Source organism: Nyctereutes procyonoides, unplaced genomic scaffold, assembly GCF_905146905.1.
Source record: "Nyctereutes procyonoides isolate TBG_1078 unplaced genomic scaffold, NYPRO_anot_genome, whole genome shotgun sequence".
Taxonomy (NCBI): Eukaryota; Metazoa; Chordata; class Mammalia; order Carnivora; family Canidae; genus Nyctereutes; species Nyctereutes procyonoides.
Genome location: NW_026575141.1, coordinates 8,704,338 through 8,730,097, shown reverse-complemented (window position 1 = coordinate 8,730,097; position 25,760 = coordinate 8,704,338). Strand labels below are relative to the sequence as shown.

The 25,760-nt window shown below is 39.1% G+C and overlaps 1 protein-coding gene across 1 annotated transcript; it reads right to left on the bottom strand.

Annotated features, from left to right (window-relative positions):
• Positions 1 to 1,691: 1,691 nt before the first annotated feature.
• Positions 1,692 to 21,667, bottom strand: GPR37 (G protein-coupled receptor 37). Its single transcript, XM_055307296.1, has 2 exons — positions 20,577 to 21,667; positions 1,692 to 4,411 (listed from the first exon to the last, which is right to left on the bottom strand). Exons 1-2 carry the CDS (start codon positions 21,597 to 21,599, stop codon positions 3,593 to 3,595), a joined length of 1,842 nt encoding a protein of 613 aa, XP_055163271.1. The 5' UTR covers positions 21,600 to 21,667; the 3' UTR covers positions 1,692 to 3,592.
• Positions 21,668 to 25,760: the final 4,093 nt, after the last annotated feature.

The following is a 25,760-nucleotide window of genomic DNA, read 5'->3' as shown; positions in this document are numbered from 1 at the left end:
CGCTTTACATTCCTGAAACCTACCAAGTGTGTTCCTGCCTCAGAGCCTTTGTACCGCCTATTCTTCCTCTACATAGCTATCTTTTTTGTTTGCCTCCAGTGTCACCTTCATAACCCTGCCTTATACTGTTACTCCTTTTCTCCAAGTTACTTTTCAATATCAAACATACCATACATATATTGTACTTTTATTTTATCCAATTTCTATAGCAAATGCACCCACAGCAGTGTTTAACCTATAGTAGTACTCACTATTGGCTGAAAAAATGAATTGAGATATAATGAAAGAGCCACTACTTAACCAATCCTCTACACTATCACTTGCACACTTTCTATAACACACTAAAATCAATCTTACCATAATTATTAAAGATGTGGACCTTTATTCTAATTCCACTTTTATGAGAAAAAGGCAAATAATGAGGAAAAAGAATTATTAAGAATATATTTTTAAAAACAAGTATCATCATTTCCTTAGAATAAACACAAATTCATAAGGATTCAGATGTAAATCACTTAGATCTAAAATGTGGACCAATAAGCATTTGATCTTTCTCCTTTGTGAAGCCTTCATTCCTACACCCTTCTAATCATTGAGCCCTCAGAGGGAGTCAATTCACCTTCAGCTTCCCAACATCCACTCCATGTTTCATGCAGGCTGCACTTATCCCACTAATTTTTTTTTTTTTTTTTTGCTTACAAATATGCCCCTTTCAGCAAATAAACTACTTGATGGCAGGAACCTTAAGATTAAGAAAACTTAGTTCTGTGTTCTAACTGCCCACCCTTGCACCAGGTGCAAAGAAGTTTAATAAAAGTTCTTTGAGTTGAATATAAATGAGTTGATTTTTGAAATCATAAATTTGAAGATTTCAGAATTGTGAATCATCAAAGAAATGCTAAGTTGATTATAATATGAAATTATATATCAGATATATGTACACACATAGGCATAGATGTAGAATATTTTTAAAAACAGTTTCACTGACTATCCTGAAACCACAGAAGTGATTTGGTTCAGTAGCTCAAACACCATCTGTAGAGATTTCTGACCAATCAGAATGCTAGTAGACTTAATCTAGGGTGTGAGTTTCTCTTTTTGTTTTTAATTTTTATTTATTTATGATAGTCACACAGAGAGAGAGAGAGAGAGAGAGAGAGACAGGCAGAGGGAGAAGCAGGCTCCATGCACCGGGAGCCCGACGTGGGATTCGATCCCGGGTCTCCAGGATCGCGCCCTGGGCCAAAGGCAGGCGGCAAACCGCTGCGCCACCCAGGGATCCCTGAGTTTCTCTTTTTAAGGAAACTTTGAAGAGGGGAAAACATCGGACAGACTCTGGATTAGAAAGAAGTAGAGCAAACAGGTCAACAAAATATATATATATATATGCTGTAGGAATTCTTGTGAGAAAACAATGAGCAAAGCTGTGGAGAAAACTCCCAAACCACTTTACACTTAGGAAAACACTGAAAAAAAAATAAAATAAAAATAAAAAAAAAAGGAAAACTTCACTGGAGTTATCAAAGTTTCTACTTTGACAGAAATAGGATTCAATAAGAAGGTATGTGTTTCAACTACTGAAAAGTCAAAAGTCAAGGATAAAAGAAAATTTAGTCCTAACTGCCTTCATTGTGGTTAACCTTTGTAATAGCTTCTTACTGGTTTTTCACTTTCAGCCTCTTCCCAATAGCCTGTTTAAACAGTTTTCAGATTGATCTTCCTACTACGGAGATACGATGATGTTTCCCCAATGCTCAAAAACCATAAAAGCCAACCCACATTGCTTGAAGGACTCCATCTAAACATCTTTCAAAACATGACCCTTTTATAAAATGGTCTCGATGCATATTTTCATCAGCATATTCCGTGAGGCTTCTATGCCCACACAGAACAGAAACCAAATTGGACTCTTTATTTTTCAGTCACACCTGATAAGCCCTCCTTCTATTCTTTTGTTTAATTGGCTCCCTCTTCGTGGAATGTCCACTTCTCACACTACCTACCTTCTATTAACTTTCTGATGGACTACCCATCCAGTTATCTTACAGCCTTGCATGATCTCCTCTAATCTGGTGGGCTCGTTTTCTCTTCTCTGACCAATCATGGAACATCACACCTCCCTAATGTCCCAGCTTACACCATTGTTGTTTACACATTTGTTTTATTCCTGCTTTGTCATCCCACTCCTGCCTAGTTTTGTAAAGTCTGACACTAAGCTCTGGTTACCTTTATTTACTACAGATAATAGCACAGAACATTTTCTTTATCATGTGCTCAATCAGTGTTTCTTGATTTATAAAGTTGACTAAATATCATGAGAGACACTGTGTAATCACAATTACTGAATCTGCTCAGCAGCCAAAACCTAGTGTAGGCATCCTGGAGACGTTTTCCAAAGACCTATTACAGGGATCTGCGAGAAGACAACAGTGCCTTGTTTTCATTCTCAAACCTTACAGGCAGACATCCTACACGACTGTGAGAACTTAAACTCCTGGAAAGAATCAAATAATTCAAATGGAGAAGGTTAGTTTTTTGTTGGAAGCTTATGGAATATCAATTTAAACATGGTTGAATATTCAAGTGTTCTAATCAAGATATATAAATATGTTATTATTCCACTATTGTACTTTCATTCTACTTAAAGAAATTAAATCACACAGATTTAACCAAGTTCATTTTTTAAATGGAGAAAAGTTAGAATTCAGAGTGCTTTAAAGGTCAACATTCAGAGGAAATTAGATGACAAGTGCATTGTGTTTTATCCTTGATTTTGCTCATAATTTGTATTGGGAAAACCTGTGGCTCTACATGCTGGTTCAGAGATAAATAACCAAAAAAAGATACTTTCTTCCTACTCTGCTATCTATTTATTCATATTTTATAAATATTTGGAAGTAATTTTACATCTGTATCTGAATATTAAAAATATAATTTTGTCTGAACATACAATATAGTTTTATATGAATCATGCATATAAAATAGTACTGTTAGAAACTGCTTTATAACATGGTGATTACCTGCCTTAAAGGAAAATAGAATTTTAAAGCAATAAAGCTGATTTTAAATTGTGCGTAGAACCAGTAATTGTGTATTTAAGGCAATTAAAAGATTTATTGACTCTTGGTTAAAAGTAGATTGACAATGATATTAAAGAATAAAGTATAATTTATTTGGCGCTACTTTGTGAATGGTTCTTTAACTACAAATCATCTCACGATAACATATACAATATACTTTCAATCACAACTCAAAATAACCTACAAAATCACATGGCTATAATCAATATACACTGATTATATTTTTAAAAGAAAGAAAGTTAGCAATTAAGGTGCAGTAACTTTTTTCAAATAAAATATTAGCACCATACCAAATAAAATGACCTAAAACTATTGGCCTCCTCATATTTCTTAAATAACTAAATATAAACATTTTTTTCAAAGCACAAATATTAATTTGCAAAATCAGTTCTACAGTAGTTAATATTTCTCTCTTTTGCTGCATTTTTTCCCAGGAGGGAAAAATATGAAGTAAAAACTTTCACAGGATATGAAAATCAAACAAGTAAATGTAACCAACAAAAGGCTGTCTTTCAGCAATGAGTTCCAACAGAAGCAAAAGTGGACATTTCGCGGCGTATGGTACTAAAAGGTGAGAGTTCAAGTTCTGTGGTATATTCGTTGTCATTGTCATCGCTGGTCACTGTTGAAGACTTCTGAATGCACTCATCACAGCAACAGCAACAGCACTCCATAAAAGCCCGACTGAAGGGTTTGCAAAGACAGAAAAGGAGGACAGGGGTAACACAGGACTTAAAGAACAAAAGGAACTGGCTGATGATATAAAGCAGGTCCATTGTCTGCTGAGAAACCCCTGTCGCCATGTAGGCAGTAACAATATTGCAGATATTTTCAGGAATAATGCAAAATCCATATAAAATGGTCAGAGCCACTACTGTACAGTTCATCTGGCTTTCTAGCTGAATCTGTCGTTTATTCCCTCGCGTACAGGCTTTCTCAGCTTTGCGGATTTTCCTTGCAGTCACTAAAGAGCAGGTGATGGTGAAAAGTGTGGGCAAACAAAAGTAACAGCCAAAGTACCACCAGAGTCTTGCACTGTCATAGGTAAGAGCTAAAACATAGATGGTGTCTGGCAAATCAGGGGAAACCTTAATAACACAGCGTTCCGCAGGAGCTCTGCCACTAAACCCCAAATCCTCCTTGCTCAGCTGGCGGAGAACAACTTCTGGAAGTGCTAACAGTAGGGCACCAACCCATATAACAGCAAGCTTGGCAGTTGTCGAAGAACAGTTCTCTATCATTTCATAGTACATCTGCACGTTGGTGGCTGCACGGAAGCGGTCTATACACAGAGCACATAAGGTGAAGGTAGTGACTCCGAGGGAAGCAACCTGTGGGAGGAACACAGTACACTTATTCTGGGTGATCTCTGAAAGATCAAAACACTAGGCAGTAAATACAGATTGCCAAAACAGAAAACAAAACAAAACAGAACAATTTCCTGGAATGAGGCGTGGGTAACTGGGTTGGTGACTTTAGAATTACTGTAAAGATAAAAATAGGAGGGAAAAAGAAAAAGAAAAGAAATTTAGTGGTTCAGATTATGGAGTCAAAAAATTTTATAACTGGAAGGATCCATAAGCTAAGTCCAATACCACTTTATTATAGAAAAGCACAGACACTCCAAGAATTTCAGTCACCACAAAAAAAAAAAAAAAAAAAAAAAAAAGCCACCAGGAGTTCTACATAAGGAGTAAGGATAGTTGAGTGTAAGTGTATCCCATTTTCATTACTGAAAAGGATGGTCATGTTTTCCAGTGCGTGGGTCAATAGCATGCCTCACACAGAGCAAACATTCAAGAGTTTATTATTTCCAACAAATGAGATGAGTAAAGATCTCCAATTTCTCCTAAATGCAAAATAAAGTATTTCAATATTATCTTTAAATGCATACACTTATGGAAAAGAAGAAAGGGAAATTCTCCAGGGGTCAAAATCAATGAAAAAACAAATGCCAAGCAGATCAGTGACCCCTTCCCCTCCATTCTGCATGCTTGCCGAAGTGACATCTGCCAAGCCTGATGAGAGTTTCATCTAGCTAAGTTGGTTTTAGCTAGATCATGGGGCAGGTGCCCAAGTACACAGAGGTAGGAAACAAAGCTAGCCAGTATACATGGGGATTACATCAAAGATCCTTTTATGATTTTGGAACTCCCCATGAAGTGACATCTTCATGGGTATAAAGAGAAAAAGTAGAGGGAATTAGTAAAGAAACATGTCTGCATTATATCATTTGGATCTAGGTGAATTGGAGATAAAAAAAAGAAGAGCAAATTCTAACCAGGAGCCCGAATTTACACTGGCCTAAAGCTAGAATTCACACCATTTATGTGGCTCAGAAAAAAACCAAATTACAATTTTAAATTGTCCCAGGCACCTGGCAGAAGAAGAAAACACAAAACCTCTCTGGAAGAATGCACTTTAAAACCAGGCCTCAGAAACCCACAGATAAAATTTGAGGGAACATGGATTTACAATTAAAAATCAAAATATGCAAAAGCCAATCTGCCACTATGAACTTATGTGCCAAAAGAAGCAAGTTACAGGATCAGGCATAAAATAAGTACATTTATCATGAAATAAGTACATTTATCAAATTTAAAGTTATAGGAGAAACACAAAGAATGTCAAAAAATAGATATAAAAAGTAACCATGAAAATATGCAAAAAGGAGCCAGATACAATGTGTAGATGTACCAGCCATAGGAAAATTTCAGATCAGTAAACAATTTGAGGCTGACCACATAAAGCACGGTATCCAAACTCTCATATGTGTATGGCCCAGACATCTAAATAAATTAACAATTAAAGGTTAAGAATGAAAAATATGTACATTTTTCACATAGATAATAAAAATGCATGTTCCTAATGTAAACATAGTATCATTCAGTAGTCTGTTAAATATTTACAAACATCATACACACACTCTAATGGGGTACACAGACATGTGTTTAACACAAGCACACATTTATTAATACCAACTTTGTCCTAAGCACTCTGCTAGATAGGAGGATATAGAACAAGAAACAGTCCTTTCCCCTCAAGGAGGTCATAGTCAACCAAAAGGGGGGGAAGGTAGTTCTCAAAGTCACAAGATAAAGACAGTAATCATCTGGGAGCATCAAACTTACTTAACTAGAGGAAATTGAGTAATGTAATGTTTAATAAATGTCATTATTTATATATTTAAATAAAGAGAGTAGAAGGTAAAATGTTCATGAGGTTTAAGATGAAACAGGAGACTAAAACTATAGATGAGAAGGATGTTTTGGGGTGTACCCTAGGCTCTCAGGTATGGGAATTCACTCTCCTCTGTCTGCTAGTGGGAATGTTTAAGAAGTACAGGAGTAGGTCATGCCTTGGCAAAGGGGCAAGGAAACATATATATATATATATATATAATGTTCATGTCTAATTTTTTAGAATTCAAAGGGATCATGTTGGAAAAAAAAACATTTGTTATAACAGTTTTGACACTCAACACATTAGTTGTTTATCTGCTACATTCAAGCTGTCACTGTCCCCAGAATGATGGCAACTTGCTTGTGGATTCTATGAGAATTCCAATGTCAAATGTCTGCCTCCTTACTACATACTAAACATTAGTCAGTGTCTCCTGGTTCCACCATGGAAAATAAGGACATTGCATCCATGCCCTGACTATTCTCATAACTCTTAGTGGAAACAGTCTGAAAATGAGAGATAAGGAGGGCTTAAGCATATAAAAAGCAAAACTGAAGAAAAAATATGACTCCCAATCTAGATCAGGGCAGATCAAGACTACACAGTTCAGCTTATAACCACAATTTTCATACAAAATCTTCAGAAAGTTTCCCATAAATACCAATATAAGAAATATCCATTCAGGGATGCCTGAGTGGCTTAGTGGTTGAGCATCTGCCTTTTGCTCAGGTTGTGATCCTGGGGTCCTGGATCAAGTCCTGCATCAGGCTCCCCAGAGGGAGCCTCCTTCTCCCTCTGCCTATCCTATGTCTCTGCCTCTCTCTCTCTCTCTCTCTCTCTCTCTCTCTCTCTCTCTATCTCTCTTTCTGGGTCTCTTACGAATAAATAAATAAAATCTTAAAAAGAAATATTCATCCAATATGACTGCCATAAAAAGTCATCTCTCCATACACCCTTTTAATATTAACTTTCAAATTAATGAATTGGTCTTCTTGATGGAAATTTATTTTGCCTCTATGACAGAGATTCCAAATAATTCTAAAATTGAGGTCTGCACTGTGCAACTGTCTTAAGATCAGATTACTATGTTTAATGTCAGTAATTGCCACACTTCGCATGGAAATCTGAGAAGGAGAATTCCTTCTAAAGGTCTGCATCAAAAGTATTATTTAGGAATTGCAGGACTTTATTTTATGGGTTTTTGAAACTTCACATTTATGTATTAGTTTTTCAAATATTTTGATTCATTTCTCTGTAAGAATGTAAAACAAAACAAAAAATCCTCAAACTATCAAATGTACCCAAATCCTCAGCAAGGCTTCCTGTGCCATCTTTACTAACTTAAGTCTTTGTGCATGTTTCTCTGTCACCCACGTATCCAGAGTCGGTCCATAAATAACAAAGCTACAGAGGTTTAAGCTGTGCATTCTCTTGAAATTATGAATAACATTTCTACTGAAAGGATGCTTGGTAAGACAAAACTACTAGAGAGTCTGATGGAAGGCAATCTCTTAGAGGCGTGGCACATACATTTGCTTGGTAGTTTTCTATCATTTTTTACAAAGAACACACAACACTCAAGAGATAGCATCTTCTCCCCCGATTAATCTCCTTAATTTTAAACACAGAGAGATTTAAAATCCGGACCAGGGACACCTGGGTCGTTCAGTCAGTTAAATGTCTACCTTCATCTGAGGTCATGATCCCAGGATCGTGGGATTGAACCCACATTGGGCTCCCTGCTCAGCGGGCAGTCTTCTTCTCCCTCTGCCCCTACCCCTGCTTGTACTCTCTCTCTCTCTCTCACTCAAATAAATAAAATCTTAAAAAAAAAAAAAAAAAAGAAAAGTAAAGTAAAAATCTGGACCAATTATCACAAGAGCTAGCATTTGCATACCTAACTCCCAGTCTGTTACAGAGCATTTCGTGAGAGGGACTAGCCAATGAATGTGGGTGGACACGTATTAAGACAAGTGTGTTAGATTGCCTCTCCTTAGATATTTATAACCTGTGCTGCACATCCACTTTTAATTAAAAGATGTTCACTGCTTCAAAAAGCAAAAAATTTTCTAGGTCCTGTATATATCATTGCACATGATAGCAGAGCCAGGGCAATTTTTAAACAAAATTTACATGTGCTCCAACTTTTGCTCAGGAATTCTACACTGTACTTTATTTGAAGATTCTTAGTTAGTTCTTCAGCCATATTCTCGAAAGCTATCAGACTGAGCACCAAATGTGTTTAAAAGAACATATTTGATCTGTAATCCTCTTGACGAATCACATATTGAGGGAAGCTTCCTAGGTTTCATACACAAATTGCAAGAGGCTCCTGTACCCAGCTTCGTACTGTCAAATCCTACTTCTCTTTGATAGTGTTCTCCTCAATTAGGAGCCAGCTGAAGCAAAGGTCACAAGAGCTGGGGCCTCTGAGGAAAATGCTGCCCCAAATGCAGATAGCGCTTACTACATAGTTGCCAACAGCAACCGCAGCCCAAAGGCTAGTCCTAGATATCTCTTCCCTCCTGCTGCCACCGCCTGCAGTGCCATTACTTCAGATATTTTTCTGTAAATTCACTTCTACACTTGATTTTATGATGTGAAAGAGCAAGAAAGGTACAAAGCTCCTGCTCAGTACTTTCCCAAATTATTTATAGAAGGCTTTAAACATTTGTAAAGGATCAACCTCGGAAATTAATTGATAAAAATCATCTGGATCATGGGTGGTGGGCTAATTTCTGCTTTCTCAGGTATGAAATCTATCCATGCCATTAAAATTGCTAAATGTTGGAGTAGCATGAAAAGATTTCAATCCCAATTTTGAAATGTATTTGTTTACTTATAGCTCACTAGAAATTCTACCAAGATGAATGGTACAATTATATGCAATTATAAAACTGTGTCATAAATGCTGGATCCCCTGCATTTAATGACCATATCTGATTGCTAAAATTCAATGTCACTAAGAAATTTGCTCTTGGGAGTAAAGCTGGTAAGGGGTAGTTTTTTGAAGCAACATCCGGAGAGATGGAATGAGTAAGATGCAATCTCCTATTAATTAAACTGCAATGGGAGAAATAATTAATGTCAACAAAAGCAGAACTGTAAACACTTCTAATAGACAAGACTATTAATTTTGAGACTCAAGATCAGAGGAAAGCTGGAAGCAGAAATTTTTAACTATTTGGGAAAATGAGATATTGAGCATTTTGAGGGTTTTGGTATCAAAATACACAAAAAAGAATAAAAATAAACAACTCTAAAATCTTTCATTCAGCAATGGTCTGCTCTTCTCTGTACCCCACAGGAACAACAGTCACCGTCCTTCAGCCCCTACCAGTCAACATCCACAGCGGTGAGTCTTCTGGCAGCCACAGGAGCCTGCAGCAGTGCTCCAAGGTGGGGACAGGCACAGAGTCAGCCCAGAGTACTCAGGTTGGAAGGCAGCCACTGGTGCCCAAGTGGTATTCCCACTGTTCAAGTTTCTAATTCAATGCAAACATCGGGCTATGAGAAAACCTGGGCCATCATATTCACTTTGTACTACACTAAATTCCTGTTCACTCAAAATGATAGGAAGAAAGAACACATGGACACTTTATAAAACACAGTAAGGATCTTTGTAGGAAGATCCTTGGCTATTGTCTTAACTATTGCTCCATTTTTCAGGAGTTTACTGCAGACAGACAAATAAGAAACTTTTTTTTTCAAGTATTGTATTTTTATTTTTGAGAGAGAGAGAAAGAAAGAGATGGTGGGGGAGGGGCAGGAGAGGGAGAGAGGACTCCACACCCAGCACAGAGCCTGATGCAAGGCTACATTCCACAGCCCTGAGATCATGACCTGAGCCAAAATTGAGAGTAGGATGCTTAACTAACTGAGCCACCCAACTGCCCCAACTGAGCCACCCAACTGCCCCATTTTGAATGAGAGTAAGTTATGAAGGTATAACTCTTACCAAATAAATAGTATCTTTTGCTAAGCTTTCTGATATAAATCAGTGATAACAATTATGGGGGAGAAAAGACCAATGCACTTCAAGCAAAATTTCTTTCACATGAAATTGATTTGATATGCTTCAGTAAAGTGAAGCAACTAGAATACAATGATTTTTATAAAATAGGGAAATTTCTAACCAAAGTCATGATAACTATACTCTAGCTTAACTTATATTTTACCTCAAAAAGATGTTTAAGTACATCTATTTCTGTGCTGTCTTTTGTATACAAGTAACTCACAAAACAAGGGCATGATTGTTAAGAAAACCCATTCATTTGGATCATGAATGATAATCTATTATAAGTCTGTGGTTACAGGCCTAACAATCAGTCAGGAAAAAAGCAGGAGGAGCACAGGGTAGAGTTTCCTTTGAAACTCTAAATGGCTTGAGTTTGTGTATGCCTTTGGCTTCCTCTTACATTTTCCATAATCCTTATCCTTGCAACAGTTCAGGGCAACTTCTCCAGAAAGAGACACTCCTTTGATCACCACTGTGGAAAGCATGTTTATCAGAGCCTCTGCTGTGAATAAGATGGCCTTTATCAAAAGGTCTTCATTTCAGAATGCATGCAAGTCATGATACTATGGTAGTAACACCCTTCCATTAGTGTTTCCAAACCAAAACAGAGAGTAGGAGAGATCTGCCTCACCCCTTACAAACATGCATAGATCTCTAAGATAAAATAAAGCCATTTAGTCCAGTCAAAGAGAAGCCTTCTTTCCTTTATCAAAATCAGTGAGGTTTAATCTGACACACCCACATATTATAAATATCTATTTATTTCAGTGATACCCAACATATTTCATCTATACTTGATTCCGAATGTCATGGAAAAAACAAAATAACTTCAAGGCATCAGCTGCCATTATAATCTCATTCTTTACCTTAAGCTTGGTAACATGCTCTTCCTTATTTTAAAAACAACTGAGACTATTTAAAAGCTAACATATCACCCTCAAACTTGGATTGATTTTATAAATCTTTCTTTACCTTTATAGTCCCACCTTGACACTTTTCCTACCAACTGTGACATCTGACTTCTGTAGCACAGTATATTTCTTTTGTAGTAAAAAAAAAAGTGGGGGGATGAGGTACCTGGGTGGCTCAGTCAGTTAAGTGACTGCCTTCAGTTCAGGTCATGATCCCAGGGTCCTGGGATTGAGTCCCATGTCAGGCTCTCTGCTCAGCAGGGAGTCTGCTTCTCCCTCTCCCTCTGCCTACTGATCCTTCTGCTTCTGTGCTCCCTCTTTTTGTGTCAAATAAAAAAAAAATCTTTAAAAAAAATTACTATAACTTGTCTAAAATATTGTAATTTGGTTATAAATATGCCCATGCTCATTAATATAAAAAATACCAATGAAGCAACATTAACATCATTTGTCTCAAGAGGGAAGCAATCTATTAAAATCAACAGATCTTAAGGAATTGATATAGTCTATTTTTTCTCAATAATTGAATATTCATTTCAAAATGTAATATTTATCCCAAACCTGCAGTTTTTGGTATTATTATAATTTTTCTAATCAATCTTAAAGTGACCTGGAATTTCTGTTGTTCACCTAGGGGTTCTGATGAGTTTTCAAAGAACAGTAATAAATTTTCACCAATTTTCCTTTGTTCTATAATGATATTAATTTGCACGATGGTAAACCTAAACTAAAAACACATTCCTCGTCCATTTGTGGTTTAGTAATTGTGATTTGAATGACATGAAGAGACAATATATTAAGACAGAATTCCTCAGCTCTTAACCAAGGTTGCATCTTTGGTACTCTATTAAGGAAGTACTCTTTCTTTATTTAATCCTCCTATAAAAAACAAGTATCTCTAAATCTCACATCTTGCTGCAAATCAGTTAACAGATGCTTTTCCCATACATGAGAGATTGGAACCAAGAAGACAGTGAAGGTAGGGCAGGGAGTGATGAACAGGAAGTAAAAAATGGCAACCCTAAGCATAGTCATAGACCTAATGAAAATGACTCATTCCAGTCCTGGATCAAATCAGTGACCTTGGCCTTGTTAATGCTATGAACCATTCAAGTGTGCTGACAAATAACATTGAAAACTATCATAAATCCACAAACCAAAAGTATTCTGTCTCAGGAATAAGCCTGTGATTATATCCTGTGTTTTATAGTTTTATTGAAAGTATATAAACCTACTTTTCAAATAGAGAGACTTCAAATTTGAGGTTGCAGCAACCCCATTTTCCACTCTACCTTGAAATTTTAGATGAGATCATCTCCTCTGGCACAAAGAACACCATTCTAATTAGGATACTTAAGAGTTAGTCTTGGCAACAAGGTTGAGTTAATTATTGGACTTTGGCAGGTCAATTCTTGGGAAGTAAAAGGACAGGAGGATCCCCAGAGGATGGGAGAAGTGCAATGCCAGAGACAAATCTCACTGCAGAGCAGCCTACCCATTCCTTTACTCCCACAGTCCACACGCCCCAGACACAGATCCCTGTGCCTCCAGTGTGACACCGTCAATCTAGTGGGGGGAGCTATTAAAGAGCTATTAAAAGTGGAAACGTTCTATCAAGGTCCATGTAGTGTAAGAGTCAAAGGCAAGGTAGATAGACCCTCACCTACTTAGCCTGGGAGTCATAAACCCAGATCTATTTTGCTTTTCCAGACATATTTCCTTCCTTTTTGCTGTTGAAGGATGCTTTGTTGATATAACCAGATACCTTGGCAGTGCTTGGGAACTCAGAATAAGTCCTCACTCTGCTTCCATTCTTGAAAGATTAATCCCAAGAATTGGGAAAGTCAATTCTTTATGCTTCCCTTTCTATAATAGGGTCTAAAGTATCTATAATAGGGTCCAATGTTATCTCCTTTTTCACCCTTTCTTCCTGGCTTCTCTAAGGTCAAATTAAACAATAGGTACATTATGAAATTTTCAGAAGGACTCAATTTAATGTGCTATTACCACTGTTACTAATATGCTATTACACTGTTAAATGAACCATTCATTTAAGTAAAATTTTAAAATTTAATTTATTTAATTCCTTATGGCTAATAAGGACTAATAATTCCAAAGCACAGATCTCAGGCACTGTATTCTAAATAATAATTTGGGATTCTGTGTCCTAAATGAAACTTTTAGGGCTGTCCTATCTGCTGAATTATCTTGCCCCAATGATTCTTATGGGCCTCCTATCCCACAAAAGATTGAGAAAACAAGAAAGCAAGAATTAAAAGATTTTTATATTTGCATCTTTTCACAATGGATCTAGGTTGTACAGAATTTATGAAGACTATAATAAGACTATGATGAAAAAGAATTAGAGTGAGCACAGTTTTCACTTGAATTTATTTATCTTTGGTCCTAATTAAGTACAACTGTGAGCTGACTCATTCCAGGACCCATTCTTGACCTTCCATAATCCTTAGTTTAAATCTCTATTATAGTACTCATTACACATTAGAACATCACTTCTCTATAACTTTAAAAGCAGTAATGCATCTATATTATTCATCTCTGGAAATTTTTCCCCCTTTTCTCCCATCCCTACCTAACATCATACTCACACAGTAGAAAAGCTCAATAAATGTTTGATGAATAAATGGATAGTAAATAAATGAATGAATGATGACATATATGGAAAAGGATTATAGAAAATAATGAATTATTCAAACTGTTCTTTAATCAGTTATTAGTTGCTGCTGTTTTATATATAGTTCTTCCAAGCTGAGTGCCAATGAGTAGCTCTAGAAGGGAAGTAAAGAAAAATCCGTTTCTGTATGTACTTCACTAATAAGCTTCAGAAAAGAATGGCATTCTCAGTATAATCAATAGTGAAGGCAATTATTTGAATTTCACATGTGGATATAATAAAACTTTTATTGCTTATATAGAACCCAAAATCTGTATGTTCATAAATGGCATTATAAATAAGAGCTTTCTATACTTTCTATAACATTTTAAATCTTTTCTGCAAAGTCATCAGCAAAGTATTTTTACTTGTATAGAAATGTAGGAAATGATTGTAAAGGGATTAATGGGAAGTCATAAAATATTTGTTGAGCACCATTCACATATACTGGGTTTACTTTCCCTGAGAATATTATTAGTGACTTTCAAATTGCTCATAAAATTGTATCTTTCCACTTAAAAGTCCATCAGAATACCTAATGGCTAATCCACAACTCAAGCAAATTTACTATCTGTCATGGTAAATGTGCTATTATTTGAATGTAGGGGTTCTAGAGAAATCTGTGTGGAATCACATACTTGTATGATAAATCATCTTCAGCTTCCACGACCCTTCCTTTCTTACCTATAAGTGCTAACTACAATCTGAGGCAATTAAAGAGCCATTTGTTTCATTCAGTTTGAAACTAGTATTTCTAAAGCCATTGGAGAATTGTCTCTTTTCATCACAAAAGATTGTATATCTTTCACAAATCATCCCTAGTCCAGAGGCTCTGGTGAGATTCATTCCCTTTATCCATCCTCCACCTTCATGCAGGAATCTTGTATCTCAGTAAAACAAACAAACAAACAAACAAACAAACAAACAAACAAACAAAAACAGTTAGGGGCACCCAGGTGGTTCAGTCAGTTAAGCATAGATTCTTGACTTCAGCTCAGGTCATTATCTCCAGGTTATGAGATAGAGCCCCACCTCAGGCTCTGTGTTAGGTATGCAGTCTGCTTAAGATTCTCTCTCTCCTTCTCCCTCTGCTCCTCCCTCATTCAAAACTTCCAAATTAATGTCCAAACAGAAATAAATATTTAGCAGTGGATCTGAATCCAATGATACACTGACTCTGGTTGGCTTTCATCAACTAATGAGCAAAGATCTATTCCAGTTACCATTCAGTGCCCAAATTATCTGGCTTTAATCATTTGTTAGATCCTTAAAGTGTGGTAGAGAACTCCTTTGCCATTTTCCTATTGCACTCCACACCCAGACCTCTGTATCTATCCATCTCTCTCACTCTCTTGCTCTCTATCTCTCTCCTTCCCTTTCCCCTACCTCTCTCTTTCCACATACAACTATCACTGTGAGTATAGTTCTGTTTTGTTTTGTTTTCTGGTGACTAGCTAATAAACCAGTTTAAAATGATGTGTCTATTAGGATGACCACCACTCACTCAGATTCTTTTCTCTCCTATCCCTTTTTCCTACCATTCCATCTGCCCTTGATCCTTAAGGGATTTATCATTAAGCCACAAAAGCATCAGAATCCTAAAATAGAAATAGATAAGTTATCAACTACAATAGTTCCCAGTATATTCCCACTCATAGCAACATTAAATATGATAAAACTACTTTCTAGCAACAGACCCTGAAAGCTGGCTATTCTCCTCAAGCCTTATGCCAACAAATTGAAATAAAACAAGAATTGAATGTAAATTTCAAAGATATGTGATTTTTCTGAAGAAACGTCTCCTATTTTTCTATACAAACTCAACTCTCCGCCAAGTTCCACTATCTCCTCAAGATTATGCTAATACTCAAGTTGTAGGGAAAAAAAAAGAACTATGGTAGAAGAAGAAAAGAAGACAAAAGTGAAAGGAGAGAAAATTGGAAAATTTCTGAAGATTAATAAAATTAACTGTGGTACAGCTACTATGGAAAACAGTTTGGAGATTACTCAACATTTTTAAAATAGAATTACCATATGATCTAACAATTCCACTTTTGGGTATTTATCTGAAGAACATGAGAACACTAACTATTTTTTTTATTTAAATTCAATTTGCCAACATATGGTATAACACCCAGTTCTCATCCCATCAAGTGCCCTCCTTAGTGCCCATCACCCAAGCACCCCATCTCCCCACTCTCCTCCCCTTCCGTAGTCCTTTGTTTATTTCCCAGAGTTAGGAGACTCTCATGGTTTGTCTTCCTTTCTAATTTTTCCCCACTCAGTTTCCCTCCTTTCCCTTATAGTCCCTTTCACTATTTCTTATATTCTACATATTAGTGAAACCATATGATGATTGTCCTTCTTCAATTGACCTATTTCACTCAGCATAATACCCTCCAGTTCCATCCACGTCGAAGCAAATGGTAGGTATTAGTCCTTTCTGATGGCTGACGAAAACACTAACTTGAAAAGATATATGCACTCCTATGTTCACTGCACCATGATTTACAATAGCCAAGATATGGAAGCAACCTAAGTGTCCACTGCTGGATGAATGGATAAAGATAATATGATGTATGTACATATGTGTGCATGTGTGTGAATGTATATAAATATAGTGGAATATTATTCAGCCATTAAAAAGAATGGAATCTTGCCATTTGCAACAACATGGATGGACCTCAAGGCATTATGCTAAATGAAATAAATCAGACGAGGAAAGACAAATACCAAATGATCTCACTTATATGTAGAATCTTAAAAGAGCAAAAACAACAACAACAAAAAACCTAAAAAAAAAAAACTGAGCTCATAGAGTCATAGAGAAGAGATTGTGGTTGCTAAAGGCTGAGGGTTCTTGAAAGGTATCAAAAGATACAAGCTTTCAGTTATAAAATAATGCTGTATTACATATTTGGAAGTTGCTAAGAAAGAAAGTAGATCTTAAAAGTTTTCATCAAGAATGTTGTAACTATGTAAGGTGACAGATACTAACTAGAGTTATTATAGTGATCATTTCACAATTATACGAATATCAAAGCACACTATGTTGTACACCTGAAACTAATAAAATGTTATATGTCAATTATACCTCCATAAAAAATAAAAATTGTGAATAAAAGTTTAAAATGTCTAAGAAATGTTAAAAAATAAAAACACTGGAAAAGATGAAACATTACTATCAAAAAGGTAGATCATACATTATAAATCAATAATAAGATGTGTGGTAGAAAAAAAGGAAAAGCCAACAAATAAATATAAGAAAGTAAAAAGTAAGGAGAGAGAAGGTAAAATCTAGATAATAAAAGGAGATAAAATATCAAATAGTTTTAGAACTCTTGTGGTCAAAAATAAACAGATTTGATTGGGGGAAGATTTTTGAGAGAGTTTAAACAAATGTAATTATGTATAGTGGCTTTTACCAATCTAAAACACTGTGATTTTAAGAATATAAAATGTAACCTACATAGCTTAATTTGATTACTAAAATAATCATCTTTGACACAGTAAAAGTGCAATTGATTCAGATTGTTGCAATTTTTAAAAATTTTCAAACTCTGGAATTTACTGTTAATTTATGAGAAACAAGATGAAATTTAAGAATATAAAAAGCTATAAATTTCATCATATAGCAAAGCATGTTAACTGGGCTTATGTTTCCCTACCCATTGGATATAAAAATCTTTTTTGAAAGATGCCAAGGAGCAGACATAAAAAGAAAACAGTCATTGGACACTTCTGCCTTCTAGATGTTTGTCTAATAAGCAAACTTGAGACTGAAAGGTCTGGCTGCTACTAACTAGATATAAATGCTTAGGATGATCATTTCTCCTCTCTGGGCCTCTTGTTTCATCTTAAAAATCGGGAAGTTTGAGTAGAGTGTCATCTGGTTCTAATTTAACATTAGAAAAATTCAAAAGCTACTGCAGTGCAGGCTATGGCTCTCCACCTAGATTGCCTCTCCACAAAATTCCTTCAGGTATGAAGTGCTGATTCCCCCAACTGCTGGGACTGTTGGTGGTTGGTGGCTCTTAGCTGCAACCTGCTCTAGGAATTGCCTTTCAGAGAGATTCCCCCAGATCAAGGTTATGTCCCCTTCCTAGGAGCAACTTCCATGTAGTAACCGGTCCCTTGGGGGAATAAAGTCTGGGCAGTCTTCCCTCTATCCAGGACATAGTGCAAGGCTCTCCAGCCCTGCAGCTACTTGTGGTGTCAGCCAAGGTCTCTAGCATCTGGATCACAGTTCAACTTTTCCCTCTGCCCAATCCCACCTCCTTCATTCCCCATTAGGTGTTGAACCTGAGCACATGCCCCAGTAAACTTCCTGCAATGCAAATCTCCACATTTGGTTCTGTTTCTTGGGGAACCTGACATGGAACAGGCACTAAATCTTCTTAGTTCTGTGAAAATCACAGTGCCTCCTAGAGGCAGAAATGTTTTGTTTTGAAATTTGGACTGTATTTTTTAGTCTCATAATCAGGAATTACAGAGCTGATAGTATTATCCAATCTTTTTTTTTTTTTTTACAAAATATACTAATGCATTATAAAATTATTTCAGAAGAATAGGATAGGAATGTAGAAACACTACATCTTAAGATTTTCATTCATTACTTTAATAGTAAAAATGTGTATTACAGTCTAATTTTTAAGAAGAAATGAGTAAAGTTTTTTCCAACTCTGGGAGGGAATAAAGCCTAGCACTAAAAACTAAAAAAGAAATAAAGGACTATAAAAAACAGAGGGAAATACAGATAGCAAAAAATACCAATAGTTGTTTTAATAATAAAAAAGGTAAAAAATATTCTTAAGGATCAGAGAATTAAATTAAAATATGAAATAAAAATGAAAATACATATTTAAAAAATAATCAGAGCTAAAGAGAAAGAAAATTAAAAGACATACATGATAAATGTCATTGGATGGTATTTATACCATCACTCAAAACTCTTAGGTCTCATAAACTTACCAAAGTTTTTATATTCTTTTCTGAATTTGGATGGAATTCCTTTCTTTTGAAGGTTTTTAAAGAACTAACTTTTTTTTTCTTTCCCCAGTTTCTTTTTTTCTGTCCTCTTTACCTTGTTTTTTCCTCTAATATATAAAGCCTTCATCATGCCCATTTTAGACAAGCCAATACACTTCTGTTACTGGGGGTAACTCTCCTGTTCACTTTACTTTTGTCTCATTCTTGCATATGTCAATTTCTTCTGTATTATTCAAGAAAACAATCAGAGAAATCTTAAACATTGACCTTGAAAAGGCAATTGATAGATACATCTCTTTTACATAAATTCAACTACCTCCGCTGCAATTAAAAAACGAACTGTCTGCAAATAAAATAGATATTTCAGAGCTACGTGGAGCCTGGCAACAAAAGAAACCCTAGGTTTTGGTAAAGTAGCAACAGCTGGTTTAGCCAGTATGGAATGATTCTGCATCTGATCCCTGCCAGGATAACAGAGGGTCTTATTTACTATCTCTTCCCTTGTTCGTCTAAGTAGGTACTGTTTTCTGTTTACTTATCTCCTAGCTTTGAGCCCTGGAACAATGTTGAACATAGTGTCACTGGCTCTGGTGCCAGACAGGATCAGGGGCTCTGGAATATTTACAGTTTCCCTTCTTCTGCTTCCATAAATGAAATGGGCAGTCTGAATGGAGGAAATCAAGGGCCAGCTGGCTAAAAACACAACTGGCAACAAAGCACTTGGGCTCCTTCCAAGAGCTGGTGTTTAAAGAGAGGCCATTTAAAGAGCAAATACCAACTACCATAATAACGGTCCAGGACACTAGCTGTAAGACGAAAAAATAAAATTTTACTCAGCAATATTTTTGTCTCCAAAGTTTGGAACCTATTATATGCCCCCCTTCTTCTTAAAAAATTTTTCTACTCTTAGCCAATCCCTTAAAATAACCAATCCATTATATCCTAACAAGTGACAAGTACATACTATATATGCATGCTCAAATATATATGTATGTGTGTGTGCATATATATATGTATATGTATGTAAATTCAGTGCCATGATGGCCAAAGTGTTATTTTTGCTTAAACTCTTCCATAAAAAATAAATAAAACTGTTAAGAAATTGAGAAGGAAAAGGAGAGAAATAAGAAATGACATAAGAATTTAGATGGGATAGCATGGCAGACTGCCAAAGGACACTTAAACTAATTTGGGAGGTTATTAATATATCATGAAGCCAACCGACAAAGGCAGATTTCCTTTGTTAAATAAAATAGTATTTCCATTTTGATATTTAAGAAAGATTCAATAATCTCCTTGGGAAAAAAATCATGTTGGAGCACTACCTGAGAAACAATACATGATTTTTTGTTGTTGCTGCTGAGTTCTGGTAATGACAACCATACAATGGCCATCTATTAACCCTCGACTCTCTGACTGGTGCCAAATCAAAACTATATATAAATGCCATATTCAGAGAGATCAGTTTAAAATGCAAACAATTCTATACATGATGAAAACATAATTATTTCAAAATCCAGGAGCAGAAGAGTTTGAAAGCGAGCAAACAAAGCTGCCTCTCTCTTTTTCTCTCTCTTAATGATTGACAGGAGAAGTGGAGGAGGACCCAGCGAAAAAGTAAAGGGGTTCAGCTGCTAGGTGGGTGCGTGGAGCAGCAATTCGGATGCTACATCCCCGAGATGGGTAAAGCCAGTAGTTTGAGACCCCCTGGAAGACATTACCTCGATATAGGGCACAATCTTGCAAGAGAAGTCCTCCAGCAGCCACTTCTTCGTCAGCTCGTGAAAGATGACGAGCGGAAGGCAGAAGAAGATGATGAGAAAGTCCCAGAAGGCCAGGTTGGCCAGGAGGGAGTTGGAGATGCTCCGCATGTAGTAGTTGTGACACACGATGCACATCACCGCCAGGTTGCCAATGATGCCAGTCCCGAAGATCACCACAGACAGACACATGACTGCATAAGCCCCGTAGGACTCCTGGGTCAGCGGGTAGAAGGGGTTCTTGAGTCGCAAGCGCCGGTGTGTGCTGTTGCCCCGGCGGAGACCCCCGCGCTCGTGGACGCCCTCCCCTGAGGACCCATTCTGGGCCAGCGCCCTGCCAGGGGGTGCGATCGTCCGCCCTTCGTGCCCGGACGGTCCATCGACCGTCTTGGGTGGGGTGTCGTGGTGGGCACCCTGGTGTTTCCCGCCTCTCCTTGGCCAGTAATAAAGGTCGCTGGCTGCAGGTTCTGTCCTCACACTCGGCTCCTGGCTGTGCCCAGAAATGCCAGCGCCTCTAGGACCCTTCTCTGCCCCCTCTGAGCTCCGAAGGAAGAGTTGGAGAGCCGGGGGGTTCCCTCTTCCCAAAGTTCCGGGGGGCTCCTGGCCCCGGGCACCTCTCCACCTCCAGGCTCCAGAGGGTCTGGCTGGAGGTCCCGAGGGATCTGCGGCCGACGCCTCCGGCCCTCTTCCCGCACCTGGGGCACCGCCCCGGGCGGCCCTAAGGTCCCGCCAGGGCGCCGCGCGCGCCGCCGGCTGCCGCTCCTCCTCCCTGGGCGCTCGGGTTGGCAGAAGGTCCCCTGCAGAACTTCCTCCCCACGCGTCCCTGCTGCGACGCTGGCTCAGTGCAGGCGAACAGTTTTGTCCTCGGCAAGTCTCGTTCCCGGGCGAAGGAGCGGACCCGAGGGCAGGCGAGGCGGAAAGCTTGAGCAGTAGCAGAAGCAGCAGCCGCGAGGTGCGGGCGAGAGGCGCGCCCGGGGCCCGCATGGCTCGGTGAGGGCGCGCCCGGCGGCGTGGCTCGCGATTAGCACCGACACCTGCTGCCGAAATTGCTGCTGAGAGTCGGACACATGTCACATACTCACCCCCGCCCCCGCCCCGGCGTTGGGGGACGGGAGATTACGGAGAGGTTGGGGGATGGGTCTTGGGTCACAAACCCTCCCCTTCTACAATCCTTCCTCTTTCGGCTTCCCGTGCGTTTCGCAGCCAAATCCAACCCGAGCGCCGCGTATCCCCACGGTTCAGAGAGGGAACCGCTGCCCCCGGAGGCCGACCTTGAAAAGTCGCAACCAGCACCTGGTCGTCGGTTAATGCTGCGACTGGGAGAAGCCCGAACCAAGCCCCACGTTCCTCCCTGCCTTTGGGTGGCTGCCTTCTTGGTAACAGTTGCTCTGCCCATTTACATCCTTTCCATACCGCTTTATCCCGTTGGTAACAGTTGCGCTGCCTTTTTACAGCCTTTCAGTAACCGCTTTAGCCAGTTGTAAGCCGAGGTCGCTAAAGGGAGAGAAAAACAAGTTGCCCCTTCGCGGATGACTGGCAGCCCCAACCCCGCTCCCGGCCCGCTGGAAACAGGTTGCAAACAGCTGCACGCAGCGCGGATGCGCCCGGGGAAACTCGCCCCGCCTAACCCCAGCCACTTGCGAGGCTTCTGCCGCCGGGGGAGACGCGGGATCCGAACCCGCGGCCACTGTCAAAGTTGCTGCTCCTCCCGCTCAAAGTTGACCGGGGGGCGGCGCGGGCTGCGGGGAAGGCGCTCGGTGGCGGGGGTGGGGACGGTGCCCGCGGCCGAGGGAGCTCGTCGCTGCGACAGCGGGCGCCGGGCGGGCGGAGAGCGCGGTGCCTGGAGCGGCCGCGGGCGAGGCGGCGCATGGCCGGGAGGGGGGTGGCCGGCCTCGCCCCGCCGCCGCCCCAGTGTCTGCGCGCGCCGCCGGGAGCCAGCGCTCGGCCCCGGGCCGCCTCCTGCGAGAGATGCTGCGCGCGGAGGCTGGATCCCCTGGCGGTTGCGGGTGACGACTCACGAAGCGCACACGCGTCTCATTCAAGCCCTTTGTAGCGGCTTTGACTCGTAGGAGCTGGGAGCGGAGAGGGAACAGGGGCGGAGGCGCGGGGCTGGAGCCGGGCGGGCCCCGTTAATTCCCCAGGCGTCGGAACCGGCTCGGCAGGTCCCGGGGACCCGGGGCGCATGCCCAGGCCTCGGGCCCGGGGGAGTAGGGAGGCGAGCGGCTCACCTCCCTCGGCATTTCCGAGCGCTGGGCCGCAGAGGAAGAGGGAGCTCAGAGGTTTCCAGCGCAGAGAAAGCAGCTCCGAGAGTGGGAGAGTGGGACGCGGCGGGAACACGTTCAGGCTGCGCCGTTACCCCTGACGCCGACGGGGGAAGCGGGCTCACGGGGGCGGCTTGGAATGCCCGGACTGCGAGAAAGAAAGGAGCTCTGCCCGATGACCTCGTGGGAAATGACAGGGGGGCGAGTGAACTTGAACTTCCAGCCCTCGCACGACACCTCGCGCTCCTGCCCCGGCTCTTGAGGGTGTAGTTAATGAGACAGGCGGATAGAATGTAAAATAGGCAAATTGGCTAAAAGAGAAAGTGATAGAGGAAGAAGCAAATGCGTTTTGAAGTGAAAAGGGGCAACATCTAGAAAAACAGGAGAAAATACAATGAAAACCGTGATGCCAATTATGACGGGTATAGAAAACTGTCCCTCCAAAAGAGGTCCACATCCTGATTCCTAATACACGTGAAGATGTTATCTGACTCTGCAAAAGGGTCTTTGCAGATGCGATTCGGTTAAAGATCTTGAGATGGGAAGAGTAACATGAATTATTATTCAGGTGGGTCCGCTGAGATCACAACAGTCCTTACAAGAGGGAGGTTACAGGGTCAGAGTGAGGGGTGTTTGTATGTTTGTTTGTTTTCTTTTTTTTTTTTTTCAGGTGGCAGAGATATCTTTATTTTTGCAGAGCAGAGGCAGCACTTACTGGCAATGGAGTCTGGGTGGCAGCTGTCCTGGGGCTCCTCTCGAGTACCTTCTGGACACCGGTCTCCAGTCTGAGGAAGAAGCAAGGCCGCCATGCTAGGGGGCAAGGCTCCCCCTTACTCCCTGAGAGGTCTCCGGCAAGCCCTCCACTGGAGACAGCTCTGACAGGGTGCCTTCTAGGAGGTCCAGTTGGAGGTAGGACTTGAGGGCAGGTTCAGGGGCAGGCTTCCTTTCCATCACAGTGAGTCAGTGAGCCAAGTAATGCAGCAATCTCTGGAAGCTGAAAAAGTCCCTGCCTGTTCGTTTTAGACTTCTGACCTCCAGAACTATAAAACAATGAATTTGGCTTGCTTTAAGTCACTGAGTTTGTGGGAGGTGGTTGCAGCAGCAATAATAAACTGATATACCAATTAACCTGAAAATGTAGACGGCAACATTTTATTGAAAAATATTAACTACCAAAAATAGTTGGCAAGAATTTTTTTGAAACCTAAAGATAACCATAACGTTAAAGAAATCAAGTCATTCATCATGTTCTACCTATCAGACAGCACTAGACATTATCAAGTCCTAAGAGTAATTATACTTAAATGAAATGTTTGATAGCTAGCTGGATCATTTTGTGAAGCCAGAATAACCTTAATATCAAAATCAGAAGATGACAGAAAAAGAAAAAAAAAGGGCTAATAGCACCCATTTATACATCAATTTATTCATTTATACACAATAATTATCTCAAGTGCATTAATTCATCAAACAGATATTCTGCTCACAGTGTATATGGAAGAGCAATGAACAAAATGAAGGTCCGCTCCCCCTGAATTTATATTCTCTTTGGGGAGACAGGTAATAAACAAATAAATACACAATATGGCAGATGATGACCAATGCTATAGAGAGAAGAATGGGGAGTAAGGAAATAGAGTAATGGGTGGGGGAAATATGTTCTTTTATAAGGATAGTCAGTGAAAGCCTTTCTAATAAGGTGATTTTTGAATACTTACAGACATATAATCCAATAGTCCCAAATGAAAGCCAGACAAATTCAACATCACCTGTTTTTGAAAATATATATAGGATATAATAGGTCTTATCGCAGAAATGTCAGGATAGCTTAACATTTAGAAATTTTTTAAATAATTTATGAAATCCAGCAATTTATGAAATTAAGGACAAAGATATATTAATCTCAACAGATGCAGGAGAAGCATTTGGTTAAAGTCAATCATCATTCATTATTAAAACTATTAGCAATCTAGAAACAGAAAAAAGCTTCTTTAATATAACAAATGTTAACTTAAAATTACAGCTAACATTAATGTTAAAATAACAGAAACATTCGCTCTAAAATGAAAACAAGACACAGATCACCTGTTCTATAATCAGCACCGTACTTACCAATGAAATAAGACAAGAAAAAAGAAATAGTTGTAGTAAAGAAGTACAATTGGTGCTATTTGCAGATTAGGTAAGCCTGCATACAAAATTTAAAATGATTTAATACTTATAAAGCTACCAGTTGTAACTTACCAGATATCAAGACGTATATGACTATAGTAACAAAAATAGCATGATATTGGTGCAGGGAGGGCCAAAGAGGTCAAGGAAAGAGAACAGAAAATAAAGAAATATGCATAAACTTATGTGAGAATTTGATATAGCAAGAGAACTGCCATTGCAAATGGATGGTTAAACTAATCAATAAATGGTACTGAAAAAAAATTGATGATCCATAGAAGAAAAAATAAAGGTATATTTCTTCCTTCATACTATATATAAAATATATTTCAGATTAAAGATCTTAATATGAAAACTAAGTGTTTAAAATTTTGAGAAGAAAATACAGGAAATGTCATTATGCCATAAGAGTAGAAAGGGTTCATAAGATGGAAGAAGACAAAATATGAAATATAATAATGATAAATATGATTTTCTTAAAGTTTTACATTTCTGAACCAACAAGGAAGCCATCAGCAAAGTTAAATCAAGCCACAAATTGGAAGCAGACTGTGATAAGAAGAAGTAGTAAGCTCTAGTGCTGCTTACTAGTGAGAGGATAGTCTAGCTCCAGTGGATCTTTTAAAGACACAAACATGCTATGGTACAGGTTTATAACTGCTCACTAGAAATATCGTATAAAGTAACCACCTAGCACACCTGCTCAAAGCTG

What these genes read in the sequence shown, in the direction of transcription:
- GPR37 (XM_055307296.1), bottom strand. Translation starts at nt 21,599, where the DNA reads ATGCGGGCCCCGGGCGCGCCTCTCGCCCGCACCTCGCGGCTGCTGCTT. An exon ending in AGATTGTGCCCTATATCGAG is followed by an intron (nt 4,412 to 20,576) that starts GTAATGTCTTCC and finishes TTCCTCCCACAG; the next exon opens with GTTGCTTCCCTCGGAGTCAC.